The sequence below is a fragment of the Dichomitus squalens genome (assembly GCF_000275845.1).
Source record: "Dichomitus squalens LYAD-421 SS1 unplaced genomic scaffold DICSQscaffold_29, whole genome shotgun sequence".
In the NCBI taxonomy this organism is placed as follows: Eukaryota; Fungi; Basidiomycota; class Agaricomycetes; order Polyporales; family Polyporaceae; genus Dichomitus; species Dichomitus squalens.
In genome coordinates this window covers 25,530-40,346 of record NW_006766911.1, presented here as the reverse complement: position 1 = coordinate 40,346, position 14,817 = coordinate 25,530, and the positions used below count along the sequence as shown (strand labels likewise).

The 14,817-nt window shown below is 55.1% G+C and overlaps 3 protein-coding genes across 3 annotated transcripts; all 3 read left to right on the top strand.

Moving 5' to 3' along the window:
* The first annotated feature begins 296 nt into the window (after positions 1–296).
* Positions 297–2,452, top strand: DICSQDRAFT_108881 (GroES-like protein). Its single transcript, XM_007367818.1, has 3 exons — positions 297–473; positions 535–826; positions 970–2,452. The coding sequence occupies exons 1-3, from the start codon at positions 329–331 to the stop codon at positions 1,667–1,669; spliced, it is 1,137 nt and encodes a 378-aa protein (XP_007367880.1). The 5' UTR covers positions 297–328; the 3' UTR covers positions 1,670–2,452.
* A 7,748-nt stretch (positions 2,453–10,200) lies between these two features.
* Positions 10,201–12,334, top strand: DICSQDRAFT_181982 (glutathione S-transferase). The gene is made up of 10 exons (XM_007367817.1): positions 10,201–10,258; positions 10,376–10,621; positions 10,683–10,902; positions 10,965–10,997; positions 11,065–11,121; positions 11,179–11,326; positions 11,380–11,573; positions 11,633–11,796; positions 11,853–11,932; positions 12,000–12,334. The coding sequence occupies exons 3-10, from the start codon at positions 10,773–10,775 to the stop codon at positions 12,145–12,147; spliced, it is 954 nt and encodes a 317-aa protein (XP_007367879.1). The 5' UTR covers positions 10,201–10,258; positions 10,376–10,621; positions 10,683–10,772; the 3' UTR covers positions 12,148–12,334.
* A 601-nt stretch (positions 12,335–12,935) lies between these two features.
* On the top strand, positions 12,936–13,629 carry DICSQDRAFT_172091 (uncharacterized protein; the record flags this gene model as incomplete). Its single annotated transcript, XM_007367816.1, has 3 exons — positions 12,936–13,064; positions 13,124–13,322; positions 13,379–13,629. The coding sequence occupies 3 exons, from the start codon at positions 12,936–12,938 to the stop codon at positions 13,627–13,629; spliced, it is 579 nt and encodes a 192-aa protein (XP_007367878.1).
* Positions 13,630–14,817: the final 1,188 nt, after the last annotated feature.

Genomic DNA, 14,817 nt, shown 5'->3' with positions numbered 1-14,817 from the left:
GTGCACGAGGAGGGGGAGGGCGAGGAGGGCGAGAGAGGTGCTGGCTGCAGTCCGAGTCCGAGTCTGACTAGCGCTGGGACTCGGATGGATGCGAGAACCCGGCCTCAGGGTCCTCGCTGACATAAGCAGAGTCGATCAGGCAGGTGGCTTCGCAGCGGGCGGTCGGACCGGGGAGGGGCACAGGCGCAAGCCACGGCAAGGGCCACGGTCCAGCTCAGAACGCCCTCCTCACGAGACTCCGTCGTTTACACTATAAAGTCTCCCGCTTCTGTCCATGGCTTTTCCGTAAGACGCCCCTTCGCCGCTCACATCCTCTCCATCGCTCACAATGTCCCCCATCGCCCTCCCAACCCAGCACGCAGCCGTCCTCCACGGTGCCAAGGACATGCGCTTCGAGGAGCGCACCCTCTGGCCCCCACACCAAGGCCAGGCTCAGGTTGCTGTAATGGCCACTGGCCTGTGCGGCAGCGACTGTAAGTCTCTTGCTCATCTCCATCCGCTACTTCTCGCGTATCTCATCAACTATCCTTCTAGTGCACTACTACGCCCACGGACGTAACGGCGACTTCGTCGTACAAGCACCCCTCGTCCTTGGCCATGAAGCAGCTGGTATCGTCACCGCTGTCGGCCCCGGTGTCAAGAACCTCGTCCCTGGCCAGCGAGTAGCGATCGAGGCAGGCATCATGTGCAACAACTGCTCCTACTGCGCCAAGGGCCGCTACAACCTCTGCAAGAACATGCGCTTCTGCTCTTCCGCCAAGACCTTCCCCCACTCAGACGGCACGCTCCAGGAGCGGATGAACCACCCCGCCCACGTCCTCCACCCGTGAGTACTACTTCCCCGTTCCGAGTCCGACCCCGAGCTCTTCGTATCGCCCCCGCATCCAAATCCCACACCCCCTCTTCTCCCGACCCGAACACGTGTTGAGAGAATCTTCGCTTACCTCTTTTCTGCGCGTCTCCCCACAGACTACCCGATAACTGCACCTTCGAGCAAGCAGCCCTCGCCGAGCCCCTCTCCGTCCTCCTCCACGCCGCCCGCCGTGCAGAACTGACGCCCGGCTCACGACAATCCGTCCTCGTCTTTGGCGTTGGCGCCATCGGTCTCCTCGCATGCGCCCTTGCAAAGTCCTACGGGGCCTCCCGCGTCGTCGCGATCGACATCAACCAGACCCGCCTCGACTTTGCTCTCAAGCACGGTTTCGCAGAGCAGGTCCACTGCCTCCCCTTCGCCGACAAGGCCAAGACCACCGACGAGGCCCTCCGTCGCGCCAAGGAGAACATCTCCGCCGCGCTCACCGAGTTCAACATGCCCGACGGGTTTGACCTCGTCTTCGAGTGCACTGGGGCCGAGCCCTGCATCCAGATGTCCATCCATGCCGCCGTCACTGGGGGCAAGGTCATGCTCGTCGGCATGGGCTCGCGCAACGTCACTCTGCCCTTGTCGGCTGCCGCGACGCGCGAGGTCGACATCCACGGGAGCTTCCGGTACGCGCACACGTACCCGACCGCGCTGCAGCTGCTCGCGTCGGGCAAGCTGCCGAACATCGAGAAGATCATCACGCACCGCTTCGCGCTCGAGGACACCGCCCGCGCGTTCGAGCTCCTCCAGCGCGGCCGCGACGACGAGGGCAACATGGTCCTCAAGGTCATGGTCGGCTCGCAATGACTGTAGACTCTCCACTCCTGTGCCTGAGACCGTTCCCGCCTACGATGTCCTTCCTCCTCCTCACGCCCATACTACCTCACGACGAGCGATGACGACGCGTCGAGCCCTACGCGCGCCCGAGTTCTATTGATTTCTCTCCATCTACTCTCGGCGCGGATGTTCTGGGGTCGAACACGGTTTAGAAAAGTACACTCCTCAGCTCGCGCGCGCGGTGTGGCGCCCGCGCGTCATCGCTCCCCACTCCTACCATCCCCTCCCCCTCCCCGCTTCTGCACGCTATCTTGCGTTCTCGCATCTTGTGTCCGGCTGCCCGCTTCTGCGCTCCCATGCTCGCGCTTCCCCTTCTCTCTCGCGGCCCCGTGTCCACGTCTTCCTTCTCGCATCTCGCATGGCACCGCGTCATTTGATGGCCCTCCACGCTTCGCGCCCGTGCCCGTGCAACCACATGTGTACTACCAGGTCTCCCCTTCATGTATCCCTACTTTACTCTACTTCGCATAGGTCCCGCTGCTCGCCGCTTGCCGCTTGCGCTCCAGTGTCCCGCTCCAGGTTACCCCATTACCTTCTGCCCCACCCCTACTATTGGGCCCCTGGTCCGCCCGCGTGCCCCTATGTCTCGCGCGTATCCGAATCGTTCATGCTGCGGCGTCGTCGGGCTCGAGGCTCGGATGCCATCTATGTAGCTAGCATACCTGGTCGCTTTTTTGCCTATCGCATTGCTCTGTGTGTTTACATCCTATCTATCCCCTCCGATTTTGCCATCGATCCTCTAGCATCCCGCCCTGCATAGTACACACATACATTTTTGAATATACCGCGCATGTGAACCACTTCGGTTGGTTCCCGGCGTTTGCATACCATCTCATCTCAATAATGTGCCATTGCAAGCGCCTGGAGACTCGACCACCAGCAGGAGTGCACTGACATGTACGAAGACTTCGACTGCGCGAAGCACCCTTATTGCCCTGGTACTTCGTCCCCCTTTTCCCCTTGACTCTCCCTCTGGCGTACTGCTTAGCTCGTATGCATCTTATGCTTCACTTACGTTATAAACGCGTCCGCGTGATATCCCAACTCGCCCTGACCTTCGCAAGCGCGAAGTCCCCTGAATTCGCTGGTGTGTGCGTCTCTTACCTCTTACTGGTACTGACATGCATTGTAGACCACTCCTTTGCGGTTCGCCTGACCGCACCAGACTGACGACCACCTGGGACTTACCCACGCCGGATATGTTCCACGACCGCGCTCAGCTTCGGTCTTCATGATGGCGAGGGCCCTGGACACGCACACGTAGTCCCCTCTGCGTTCTCCGTCAACTTGAAGTAATGGTCATTCCGAATGCACATGGACAACCACGGTCGGTGAATCGGGAAGAATTGGCCCTCGCCTGTCTCCATCACTCGCACGGTCTCTGGCGTCGCTGCTTGGTGTTTAGGCTTCTAATGATGCGCGTGCGCACGCGGCGGTCGGGGAGGTCAGAAGGTCAGGCGGGCGAGTACGTACTACACGTCATATGCCGTGGACGGTCGGACTCTCATGGAGGTTCTGTGGGGAGGCACCTTCCTCATGGCAATCGTGCTGTGGCTCGCCCTCTCTGAAACTGACGCATGGGCTTGTGATTCAGATGTAGTCAGTTGGATGTTTATGGCGTCCTTCGCCGGGGAATCGCTGGAAATCGGGCCCCGTTTTGCGCACTACGATTGGCATATACGGACTACTTACCCTCTGCGAAGCCCCCGTAGCGACTCCACCTCTCGACTATCCACATCCCCCACGCCTCGGGGAAGGCAGCTTTCCAGATGCGTACGCGTACGCGCAAGGCAAATTGGCACTATGACATCGTCGGCGTCCCACGTACGGTCCTCCGTCATTGTCGATTTCCTCAAGTGCGTTCGGTACACGGTGCGTACGTACGCATACCTCCAATGTACGGTGAGCTCATTCTCGAGGCCCGACCCGGTTTCCGTGCGGCGTACGCGCATATGAGGCTTCTATCAAGCGCACCTGCGGTCGGGCGGGGCGCTACAGGCCGCTTAGACGTACGTCCGCTGCGTACTTACGCACTATCGGCGTGTCCGGCTCGCGACATGCCATAGGCATCTAAACAGACGCGTCTCGATGGCCCCTGGCTCATCAATGCCGTGAACGCTAAACGACGGAATGGTACGTACGTATTCATAGCAGCTCCCCGCAGACGCAATCCGACGCGGACAGTTCTTCCCGTACGCCGCACAGTGTTCGCCCTTCGAATCCCTCCCCCTGTTCTGTGCCGTGCGATAGGCTCCATACCTTCGTATGCGAATGGTCCGCGCACCCGAACGATCGACGTGCGTCTTCGACGAGTCTCCCCCTGCGCACATACCATACGTACGCTGCGAAGACGAGGTATTTCAGACCCAGCCGACCGAATGCCCCGACGGCCCTCCCACGTTGTCTCGGCTCTCGGGAGCGCCCATCCCGGGCTCGGTGCGAGATTGTCCGTAAATAGCAATAATCCCTACCAACCGCCGCTATGTCCGGGACGGGAGAGCCGGCCATTCCGGAATGTCGGGCGGTCGGCTCCGCTTTAGGCGCTTGGGCTGCAACTCTCTGCTCGACGTTCACATCGTCCACTGCGTCCCAGGAGACGGCGCGGGGGCTTCGACCGGCTCGGCGACTTATTAGTAAGTGTTGGCGATTTGCTTTGGCGATTGCGCTGGGATGTTACGACCCAGTCAATAATGAACTCGAAATAGGCGTTACGGAGGCTTTGCTTGCATCATGCCTCTCCACTCCGACCGACTTCCGAGGACTTCCGGCCCCCCGTTTGCGACCACCACGTTGTATGTATTTTCCCCTTGTGTCTTGGCTATGCAAACCAGCGACATGCTGGTACTTCTCCCGAAGTCCTATCCCGAGATATTGCGTTCCCCTCCGATCTTGGATGCTTGAGGCTGCCTAAAAATGTCTCGGTGCCCGGACATGACATGCGTGGGTGTCTAGCCCCTTACTGCTAACATGTTCTACTTCGCCAGTGTGTTGCGGGATGCCTTCCACTTCGTGCGAGATCGCAACGAGGCGGTGCAGGGAATCCGCACCGGACGGTGCGAGAAGCCTCAGTCAATATGTATTGGGTGGCTACCATCTGCAGAACTTTGGTCCGCTGCGCATGCCACGATTTGCCGTATCACAATGGTACTGGCGGAACCTGAAGTTCCACCCGGGCCATCTACGATCACTTGTGTTAAGGTCTGTCACAACAGCATACACAGAATGTCATTGTTATTTTGATCCGCACGGGGCTCTAGTGATAGCAGCGCGGTCATATTCGTACGCTATATGGACGCGCGTTCCGCATAGGGGTGTCGTCATATAGTTACGGGCTACACCGCGGCTCCTAGTCCCGAGGTCTAACCGCAGAAGAACGCCAGCCACGCCCCGTCTGAGTCCCAATACTACTCGGCACCCTTCATCGTTTGCTCCCGAAAGGCAGACGCTACGCAGGATTCTGCGATTGCGAACTCGAACGAACTCCAGTGACCGGAGAGCGGTGCGAGCTTTGAGTTTTGCATTCAGTAAAGGTTCCAGTGCCAGAGCGCCTTCCTGCGCTAGTACACGTTCAGGTGCTCGGTGAGGGATATCCTTGGCTTCTCGTGGAGTCGGTGGTGCGTGGGGGAAGTGTGCGATGTCTCCGCTTCATGGTCTCGCAGTCTCAGACGAAGTGGGTTGAGTTTCAGCTCCGAGGCGTCCAGGAAGCACCCCAGTCTTGCGGCGCTCTCTCGGGCCGCGCGCTCTGCAATACGTATAGCGATATGGCCTCAACCGTACCCATGAAACCTTGCAGCTTTGGTTGGCGCTTGCGCAAGCGACACTCGAGCACATTAGGCCTTCACTTCCGGGCAAGATCCCGGTGCTATCAGAGCGAGATCAGACGTCGCCGTTATACGTGTACACTGTCACTGTTGAGGTCCGAGCCCGAGATGCGCAAGATGAATGTTTTGCACACGCTAGGACGAGCCATGTGCCTCGTGGCAGGACCAACTTGACGAAAGTTTTGACGAACGCTCGAGAGGCCACAGATAGAGACGTCTTCCTCCGCGTGAGTCTCCGGTCCGGAATCATTCCGTCTGCTAATCTGCTCAACGAGATCCGACAACGATTCGACTCGGCATCTTGGCCGATCCACTTCCTGGACTGTTCAAGAGGGGCAAGACGCAATCACGATGCACGCGATGGGCGCATAGAACGAGCAAGCCCTGGCTACTACTGCTTTCTCTTGTCTTATTACCGTGCCTGATGTCATGTAGCTATCACTGACGGGTATGGAAGTGAAACTACCCAAAACCTGAGTCGGGTCGCTTGTCTATGAGAGACACGACACCTGAGCGAGCGTTCCGTGCAAGGGGCCGACATTGCAATCACCGAGGCGTTCTCTGCAGCATTTGAGCGTCCCGGGTACCGCTGCCAGTGTTCTGATCGCTTCGCAAGCACGCTATGGCGTGTATCGTGTCCTCTACTTGACGCACTGGTCACAGAATAGATTGATGCCTGCAGCTCCAGGCCGCAGAAGCGACGAGGCAAACCGGGAACCCTATGCCCTAGCACGGAGTCCCACTCGTACTCTTCCATCTGACACCGGTGACGGCAGTGGAAGACAGGGATTGGCAGCGCGGCTCTCCAGAGCGCCTCCACATACCCCGCCCCCGCGCACGTTTGCGCACGCTTATCTGGATACCCCCAAGCTCTGCGTGCGGAAATTGTCGCGGGAAACATGATTGGGGCACCGTTGGGGTAGGAGAGGCGCTATATTGACCTTGCATTCAAGTCAGTCAATAGGAGCATCTCACACCGTAGTCTCCGCCGCAGTATGTACTAACTAGAGTGCGCCCTTCAATACAACCGCAAAATATAGACTATATTGAACATGGCACACGACAGGCACAGAGCTTTGCGAAACGCAGGTAGAACCAGCACGGAGCCGAAGCACAACTCCATTTCGTTGTTCGCATGGATCGACGGACATAGCAAGCTGGAATCTCATCATAGACGCGTTCGCGTGGAGTCTCAGTACGATGACGAGGCTGCCGAAGACGTCGTCGGACCTGTCGGTTTCAGAAGGAGCTAATATTGCCAGAGCAACAGAAATATAATAGAAGGGAAGGGTGGAGCCCAGGGGAAACAGACCAGGAATTCGGCGGCGTAGGAGGGTTTAGAGTTCAGAATTGGAGCACGAGGCAAGAGGCACAAGTGCAAGCGGACTCGTGATAGTGAGCCCACGACAAAAGTTGGCTTGCACGCTCTCGAGTACAGACGCTAACGGCGTAGCGAAAGAACCGTCAACGGCGTAGGGGCGCTGTTGATGAGTGGACGCTGGCGGGTCCTCAGACTAGCAGCCCGGATCGTTCAAGCCGCGGGCATCCTGGCATTCCACGAGAACGCCACAACGACGCCGAAGATAGGAAGAAGCCCTAGCTGTAGAAGCGTGTCCAACTGCGACGAGCCGGTCGTGGTCCCCCCTGGGTTCGCGACGGGAAGGCCCCTTGCCATCTACAAATGCACGGTGCAGCGGACCCGCGAGCCGGTACAGGGTGCCAGTTTTCACCAACTAGCGAGCATGACCGAGAGGGTATGGCTTGTAGGGCCCATAGGGAGGGAGTCGGGTTGAGAAGGCCTGTCGTGCAATGTCGGAGGCGCACAAATACCTCGGTGGCGCTAGCAGTGGGATACCAGCATGTGAGTGGTGGCCATTCAATGCTGGCGGGTCCTGCGCATTGACGTAACACGCTTTTCCTGCCGAGCGGTGTATGCCTGTGCGGCGCGCACGGGGCCGGGTCTTAAAGCGTACTTCTATCAGCAGACCCAGTATTATCTGGAGTCTACAGCATAGATGCCCCCTAGCAACATCGATCGGAGCTTGTATTGCGACAGTCGGTAAGTAATGTGGCAGAGCGCTGCCCTTAGACCACCACATTGTTGCTTCAAAGGACGAACTGCAAAGGATGTGAGATCGGACCGAACCATCGATGGATGACATTATCGTGCGAAGACGCTGACCCACGGGAAGCACGCCGTAGACCGGAGTCTTGCGCGAGATCCAGATTCACTTCGGGGGCTATCGGTATACTCGAGGTCGGTGGGACTACGATACAGTGAGTACGCTGGCACCATACGCTAGACGCAAGGCAAACAAGACTGCATTTGTTGAACTTCAGCCCAACTGCAAAAGCAAAATGAGGAGCGCACCAAGCTTCGCAATTTAACCATCATTAGCAGGGTACTGCGCTCGCTCAGAGGCCAGAAATATCCACTAGAGAAGATGCAAAGGCAATCACCTCGGAAGCAGCAGTAGATGAGGTTTCGGAAGTTCTCCATTGAGTCCGCCGTCCTGAGCGGCAGCACTATGCCTGCTGTCGATGAGCGAGGAGCGAGGCGCACTATGCGACCACAAAGTTAACCCCACGCCACTGGTGCGAATTTCGGAAGGTATGCAATCGCCGAGAGGTCAGATTCACAGCCCGGGGCTTCGGAGATCCTTGGCAAGTCATACTCACAGAAAAGTGCAGAGTCTGTGACAGAAATGCAATAAACTTGATTGGAACGAAACGTGTTGAGCTGGGGGATGTCCGGCCCGGATCCGAGTCGCGGAGACCCCAAGTGCCCGAACAGCAAGGGTTGGGGCAAAATCTGCAGCCTTGATTCAGGATCCGAAGTATCACAACTTGCCCGAAGCTTCGCGAGGTATACGACGGCCATCTCCCGCGAACCATCTGCGTAACGGGAATAGTTGTCGCGTACCTAAGCACGAGGACGGAATACGCGCGTGATTGCGACGATTCGTTGAAACGAGCTTCGTTATTGGAGCACATCGCCGAACTGAGATGACAAGGCGGGTGCGAAGGAGTCGAAATTTGGCGGAGTACTTGCAAGATCAGCTATTACTGAACTGTAGAAGTACGGACGCTTTCGTACCGGATCACAGGGCAACAGTGTTCTGTCAGAGAAACAGTTGAGGCGTGTCGATGGATGTCAATTGCGCGTGCCGGCATGACAATGATGACTCTGACACTTGAACTGTTATATTGCACGCTCCGAGAGGTGAAATGGAGACACTGAGCGAATAGTTCTCGCACAAGTGCCTGGGGGCCCGCTGAACATTCACGGTATTAGTTAGCACACGTAATGCAACCATCATAATCGCATTGCTCGTTGAGAGGATTCACCGGATGCGTGCCATGAGACATAACCCACCTTGCTTGATATAGATAAAGACTGACCATGTGCGCAACAGTCTCGAGGGCTGAAGAGCGATGATTGACTGGCGTGCTATCAATCCGATATCCAAGTGTTATTAGTTGCCATGAGCCTTTGTAAGAGCAGCCCGCACATTGCTGGCGAGAGCACTTAGGACCAGCAAGGTCAGCTTTTGATACAGCGACGATCTTAGTAGACACACCCGGTGCAAAATATACGATCAATGGAGAAACATTCAGCGACTTCTGATAGGAGGGCATCGGACTAGGGATGAGTGGCGACGACCTGAGCTTTCTGGATGGCGCTTACCTCGTGTTACCGCAGATGCCCAACCTTACCACCTTATACCCCGGTTTTGCCGTAATTACCGGACATAACCAAGACTCACAATTTTCAGCCACATACCGTCCTTTACTCCATTCTGACGGATGACGAGAATGATCTGTTTCTGTCGTCAATGTTGGACCTTGCTCTGTTTCGCCGCCGTTCAACTCATCTTGCCGCGGTAGAAGCTACCGATTGGCTGGCCTGATGCCTGGTATGCTGTGGTAACGTTCGCCAAGTTCCAATTGAAAAAAGACTGGTGACATGGGTCGATTTGTGGCAAGCTTCGGGGATGATGGTAAATTGTGGCAAATCATGAGAAAAGGCGGTGAGTTGCAAGTGCGCGAATGTTTGTCCCAGAAGAATTGGCATACTTGAGAGCTGTAATTTGTCGAGCTTAAAACGGTGACTTGAAAAGTCTTCGAGGGAAAGCTGGCTGCAAAGCACACATAGCGATCGACGACGTAGCCGTCGCCTTGGAAGTTGTCAGGGTGCTGTCGCGTGGGCGATTCCGGATTAGGAAAGAGACACGCGACACGAGAGCGGTGGGTCAAGACAGGTTCAAAGACTCTTGATTCTGCCTAGAGTACGCTAAATAACAAACAGTAGTAGTGTGGTAGGGTATATATATATGATACGTACGAGACGCTCGAGTACCAGGGATTACCGAGAAGTCGAATCCATGAGTAATGACAGTCAGTGGACACATGGTGCAGGTGATTTGAATGAGCAAGCAAGGAGTGGAAGTAAGTAAGCAAGAGGAACTGGATCAGATGGATGATATACGAGAGGATGATGGGAGTAGGTACGGCGGGATGGAGCGGGAGCGAACGAACGCCGGGCGCTACAGGTGCACTCCCGTCGATTGCCACGTGTGAAGGTATAGACGCCTATCTTGGAACAACTTGGCTTCGGCACATCTTCGTGCCCGTACTTGATGTCACTTGCAAATTTAGGTTTGTATAGCTTACAACACCCGAAGTCGAGCAGAAGTTCGTTGCAGGAGTATATGAAAGACTCTTGTGGTCAATTTTGGTGAGGAATTCTTGCGATGCTATCGGGGAAAGTCACGGCTAACAGCACGGTGCTGACTCCTTACTTCATGCACCCGACTCCTGCCGTGCAATCGTTCTCCAATGACTGTTTTTCTAGGTAACAGCAATGCTGCATGAGCACAGGCATAGGGGGATTGTCAACATACTGTTAGACTGCCTCCCATGGCATCCAGTCACATGGTGACACTGAAGCTTGAACTTGTTGAGTCGCTGATTTATGGCACGCACAATTGGCATCACATACTGACCATGTTCGCTTGTCTCGATTCCGGACGCCAAGGAGCAATGGATTGCTGACTGGAAGGTTTGCGTTTGTGTTATCGAAGGATCGCAAGGGATCGCTGTATGTGGCGCTATTGGGCATGATTACTGTTCCTTCGTAAACGTGCTTACGTGCTTAGTAGACCTCGAAAGCTATATCATCCCTCTCTGGGCGTACGAGATCGGGCAACAGTCCATTGCTTTCCTTGATTGATCTCATCCGAAGAAGCAACATGAGCTCTCAACAGACGAAACCAATCGATCTCATCGCTAGCTCGCGCAAGGCAGACGGAACCTTCGATCGCAAGCCGTCGGTGTTCAGGAGCTCCATCGAGAAGGGCGGAAAATTCGAGCCTGAGAAAGGTCCTAGTCCTGATTCTCCTGCATTGGAATCAGCTCAAATCTAACTTGGTACACATTATAAGGTCGCTACCATCTCTATGTCGCTTACAGCTGCCGTGGGTCGCTCAGATTTCTGTCATCGGTCCAAGTCCACCTGCCGGAGGCTGACGCCGCATACCGCAGCATGGGCTACGCGCACACTGATAGTTCGGAAGCTCAAAGGCCTGGAAGAATTTATAGGTGCGCCGGTACTATGAGTGTAATAACCCAGCGGGGTCGCTAACCTTTTCTGAGCAGGTGTGACCGTCGTGTCGCCTCATTTCGGCCCAGAGAGTTGGCCGTTCGCAAAGGCGGACCCTTTCCCGGGCGCCGACAACGATCCGCTGTACGGGGCCTCGCATATCAAGGATATATACTATAGGGCGGACCCCAACTACAGCGGAAGGTGCATACCACCCTGCTCGAGATTGACTGTCCCCATATCCATAATCAATCTAGATTCACCGTCCCCGTACTCTGGGATAAGAAGACGGAAACCATCGTCAACAACGAAAGCTCGGAGATTATTCGCTTTCTGAACACCGCCTTCAATGATGTTCTGCCTGCCGATAAGGCCGAACTGGACCTCTATCCAGAGCATCTCCGCCAGGAGATTGACGAGATCAACGACTGGGTGTACAACACCGTAAACAGTAAGCAGGCGTAAAACCTGAGTACGCCAACACCGTGAGACTAACGGAGGCATGCATAGACGGAGTTTACAGGGCTGGTTTCGCTTCGACCCAGAAGGCCTACGAAGACGCAGTGCTTCCGCTTTTTGAGTCACTTGACCGGCTTGAGAAGATCCTCGCAGCAAAGGACTACCTGGTCGGCGACCAGCTGACGGAAGCGGACGTCCGGCTGTTCGTCACGATTGTAAGTATCCCTCCATTGCCTCCACACGGGAGTCCGCTGACGAGAATAAACTTCAGATACGGTTTGACGTCGCTTACTACGCGCACTTCAAGTGTAACCTTCGCACGATCCGTGATGGTTACCCTGCGATCCACCTGTGAGTTCACGGCTCAATAGTGCTCCTCATCATGCACTATCTTTTACTGACGCACAACCATCTGAAGCTGGCTTCGCAAACTCTACTGGAACAACCCCGCGTTCTCGGAGACATGTAACTTCGATCACATCAAAGGCGGCTACTATTCTATCGGCCATCTCAATCCCTACGGCATCGTGCCTGTCGGCCCCATTCCCAACATCCTCCCGTTATAGGCCTGTATTCGTGCAAAACGAGACGCATCTCTGAGGTGCTCTTCGTATGAGAGGTCTCGTCCAACACGAGGTATGAGCATATCGGTTATTTATGTTGAAGCCTGTAATCCTTGCTGTCGACTGGGTTCTATCGAGGTTTTCGCTCGATCAGGGTTCTACAAACTGTTTGATAGATGCAGATAGCAATCTGAATCGGGGATGATCAACGAGCTTCGCAGCAGTTCACGAGTAGCTATGGAACATTGTCTGTTCTGTTCTACAGGCTCTGGACCAACAGAATGTCAGGCAGGAAGTATTGGCATCATAGTAAGTCAAGGTGAAGAGCTTGTACGGAGTAGGGCGCACAGATGCTAGATTATGAGGCTCGACCAAAATATCTTGCTTCGGGCTGTACCTGTGTTGTGCCGCCTTCGAACGAACAGATCTGTCACCTAGTTACAACAAGCATGAGTGCTATTTACTGGACTGAGTCTAGCCGGACGTTGGTGTAAGGACATAGATTGTTCCCCCGATAGCGCCTCAGCCTCTAGTGAGCTCCAAAAGGACGGATTTGCAAGCTGGCTTACAATCCTTAAGGTGAGTCGTCATCTAGTGTCTAGCAGGTCACCCATAACCTTGGGCTCATTTCAAGACAACACTATCGCAGCGTCCTGTGAAATACCCGTACCTCTCAATATATGAGAAATACAACCCAGATTGAAGTATTGGGTCTCGAGGTGAGATCTGTCTTTCTCGCATTCAAAATGCTTCCATAGTGAACTCGCTGGCCCGGAAACTTGCGGCTAAGCATGTCACCTTCGGCACAACTCCCAACACAACCTATCGTACGTCTAGGTCCTCGATACAACCAGGAGGAGGAGAAACAGAAAGGAGAACCTGTTTTCAAGAGTCAGACGAAGCCTAATGCAGCAGTACAGGTGACTTGAGTGCAAATCACTTGACACAATGCCTGGTGAGACTGATCAATGACGATTAGGACGCACCTGGATTGCCTCCTACCTGTAGCACTCCAACTAAGAGAAAAGTGAAGAACGGCTGTCAAAATCTCATGGAGAATGATGGGTCCTTGCAGTATACCGACGGATGGAGGATTACCACCAGTGATCCCAACGGGCTCACAGATACTCTCCACTTCACGAACACAACCGGTGCCTCGTTCTCGCTCATGTTGAACGGTTCGTGCATTCTTCTGATCTTGTGACGCGTCGCTGATGAGATGAATGCACGACAGCCTCTAGCATTGTTGTCTTTGGCCTCGTGCCCCCAGGGCCTTCCCCTCCTTTGGCTTCCTACTCGATTGACGGATCGTTGCCCGTTGCTGTGCATCTTGGGGCCACGACACAATGCATCGCGAACCAGCAGTTGTTCAGTTCTGAACCCCTCTCCGGCCCTGGTCCCCACAACCTGACGATCTTCGTCAATCAGACTTCATCCGAGCAGCCCCACATTATCGACTACCTCTGGCCGTGCGGAACAAACTGAAACTCCACGGCATCGGAAGACGTAGGGAGTGATCACTTGAAGGCTTCTCGTGACCAGTCATTGACCGAGGGTATCATCATCATCCTTGATACTGTTCTGGGCGGCGTCATCCTCCTCGGCATCGCGTTCGGTGTCTGGTACTGGATCCGGCGTGTGAAAAACAGCACGAGGCTTCGAAAAAGTAAGTGTTCCATTTCGGTGGAGTGAAGTAATGAATCGAAGAGTCTCTTTAGCCTCGAATGATCCCGAAGTACCGCCGTTCTCAGTTGAAGAGGGTCCACCAGTCCTTAGCATCACACCTGAGATAGCCAATGCCGCGACGACCACGTTTGGAGATCCTACCATTGTATCTAACACCCCTAATCTTGCCACTTGTACTCGGGCTCCTTGGGTCGGAACAACTCGAATGGTACGCCAATGCCCCTTCGGAGCTCACCAGCCGCTGCTCCGCCTGCCGAGCCGAGCCGGAGCAAGGCTACGATGCTACTGTACTCGGTTCGCTAGCTCGATGCGGGAGATCCTTCTCCGTTCGCCTCTCACGCTCTGGATCCAGTATGACCGCTCCAGCAGATGACCCTCCTCCCTCATACACATCCAGGCTTGATGTGAGAAAGGGGTATGTGAGATAGGGCGCTCTTGGCTCCTTCCTCCGTTGGGCTAACCTATGCCTTCTCGCAGATCCTCAAGCCTATCGTCCTATATTCTTAGCGAGAATCAACGGACTCGGGAATAGATAGAGTCAGAACTGCACTCTACTTTCTAGATCTGAGTAGTAACTGTCGACTGGAGATAACAGGAATGCCAAGAGGCGTAGCGTCACTGTACAAGCGACGTATTATCGTTGTTGATCGCCATTAGCTACCTCCTGATGCTCCAGACCACCGAGCTGCTCGTCGGTTGTGTGCTCAAAGCCAATGTCGAAAGTTGCCTCGTATGCCCATCCAGATGGCCTTCGGCAACCTCGCACAAATCGAGTAGAAATCGAGAGGCAAAGATGACACTGAGTCTTTACCCGCAATAAGCTATCAGCGAAGGGGTAATGGAATACGGATTAAAGCTCACGCACACCGTGACAAAGTCGGCGAGCGCTCCATTGACCTACAGACAACAATCATTGAGTTGAGTGTCGTGCAATGACCGTGACTGTAGGCGTACCGCAAGTTCCAAAAATATGACGTCAAGTAGATT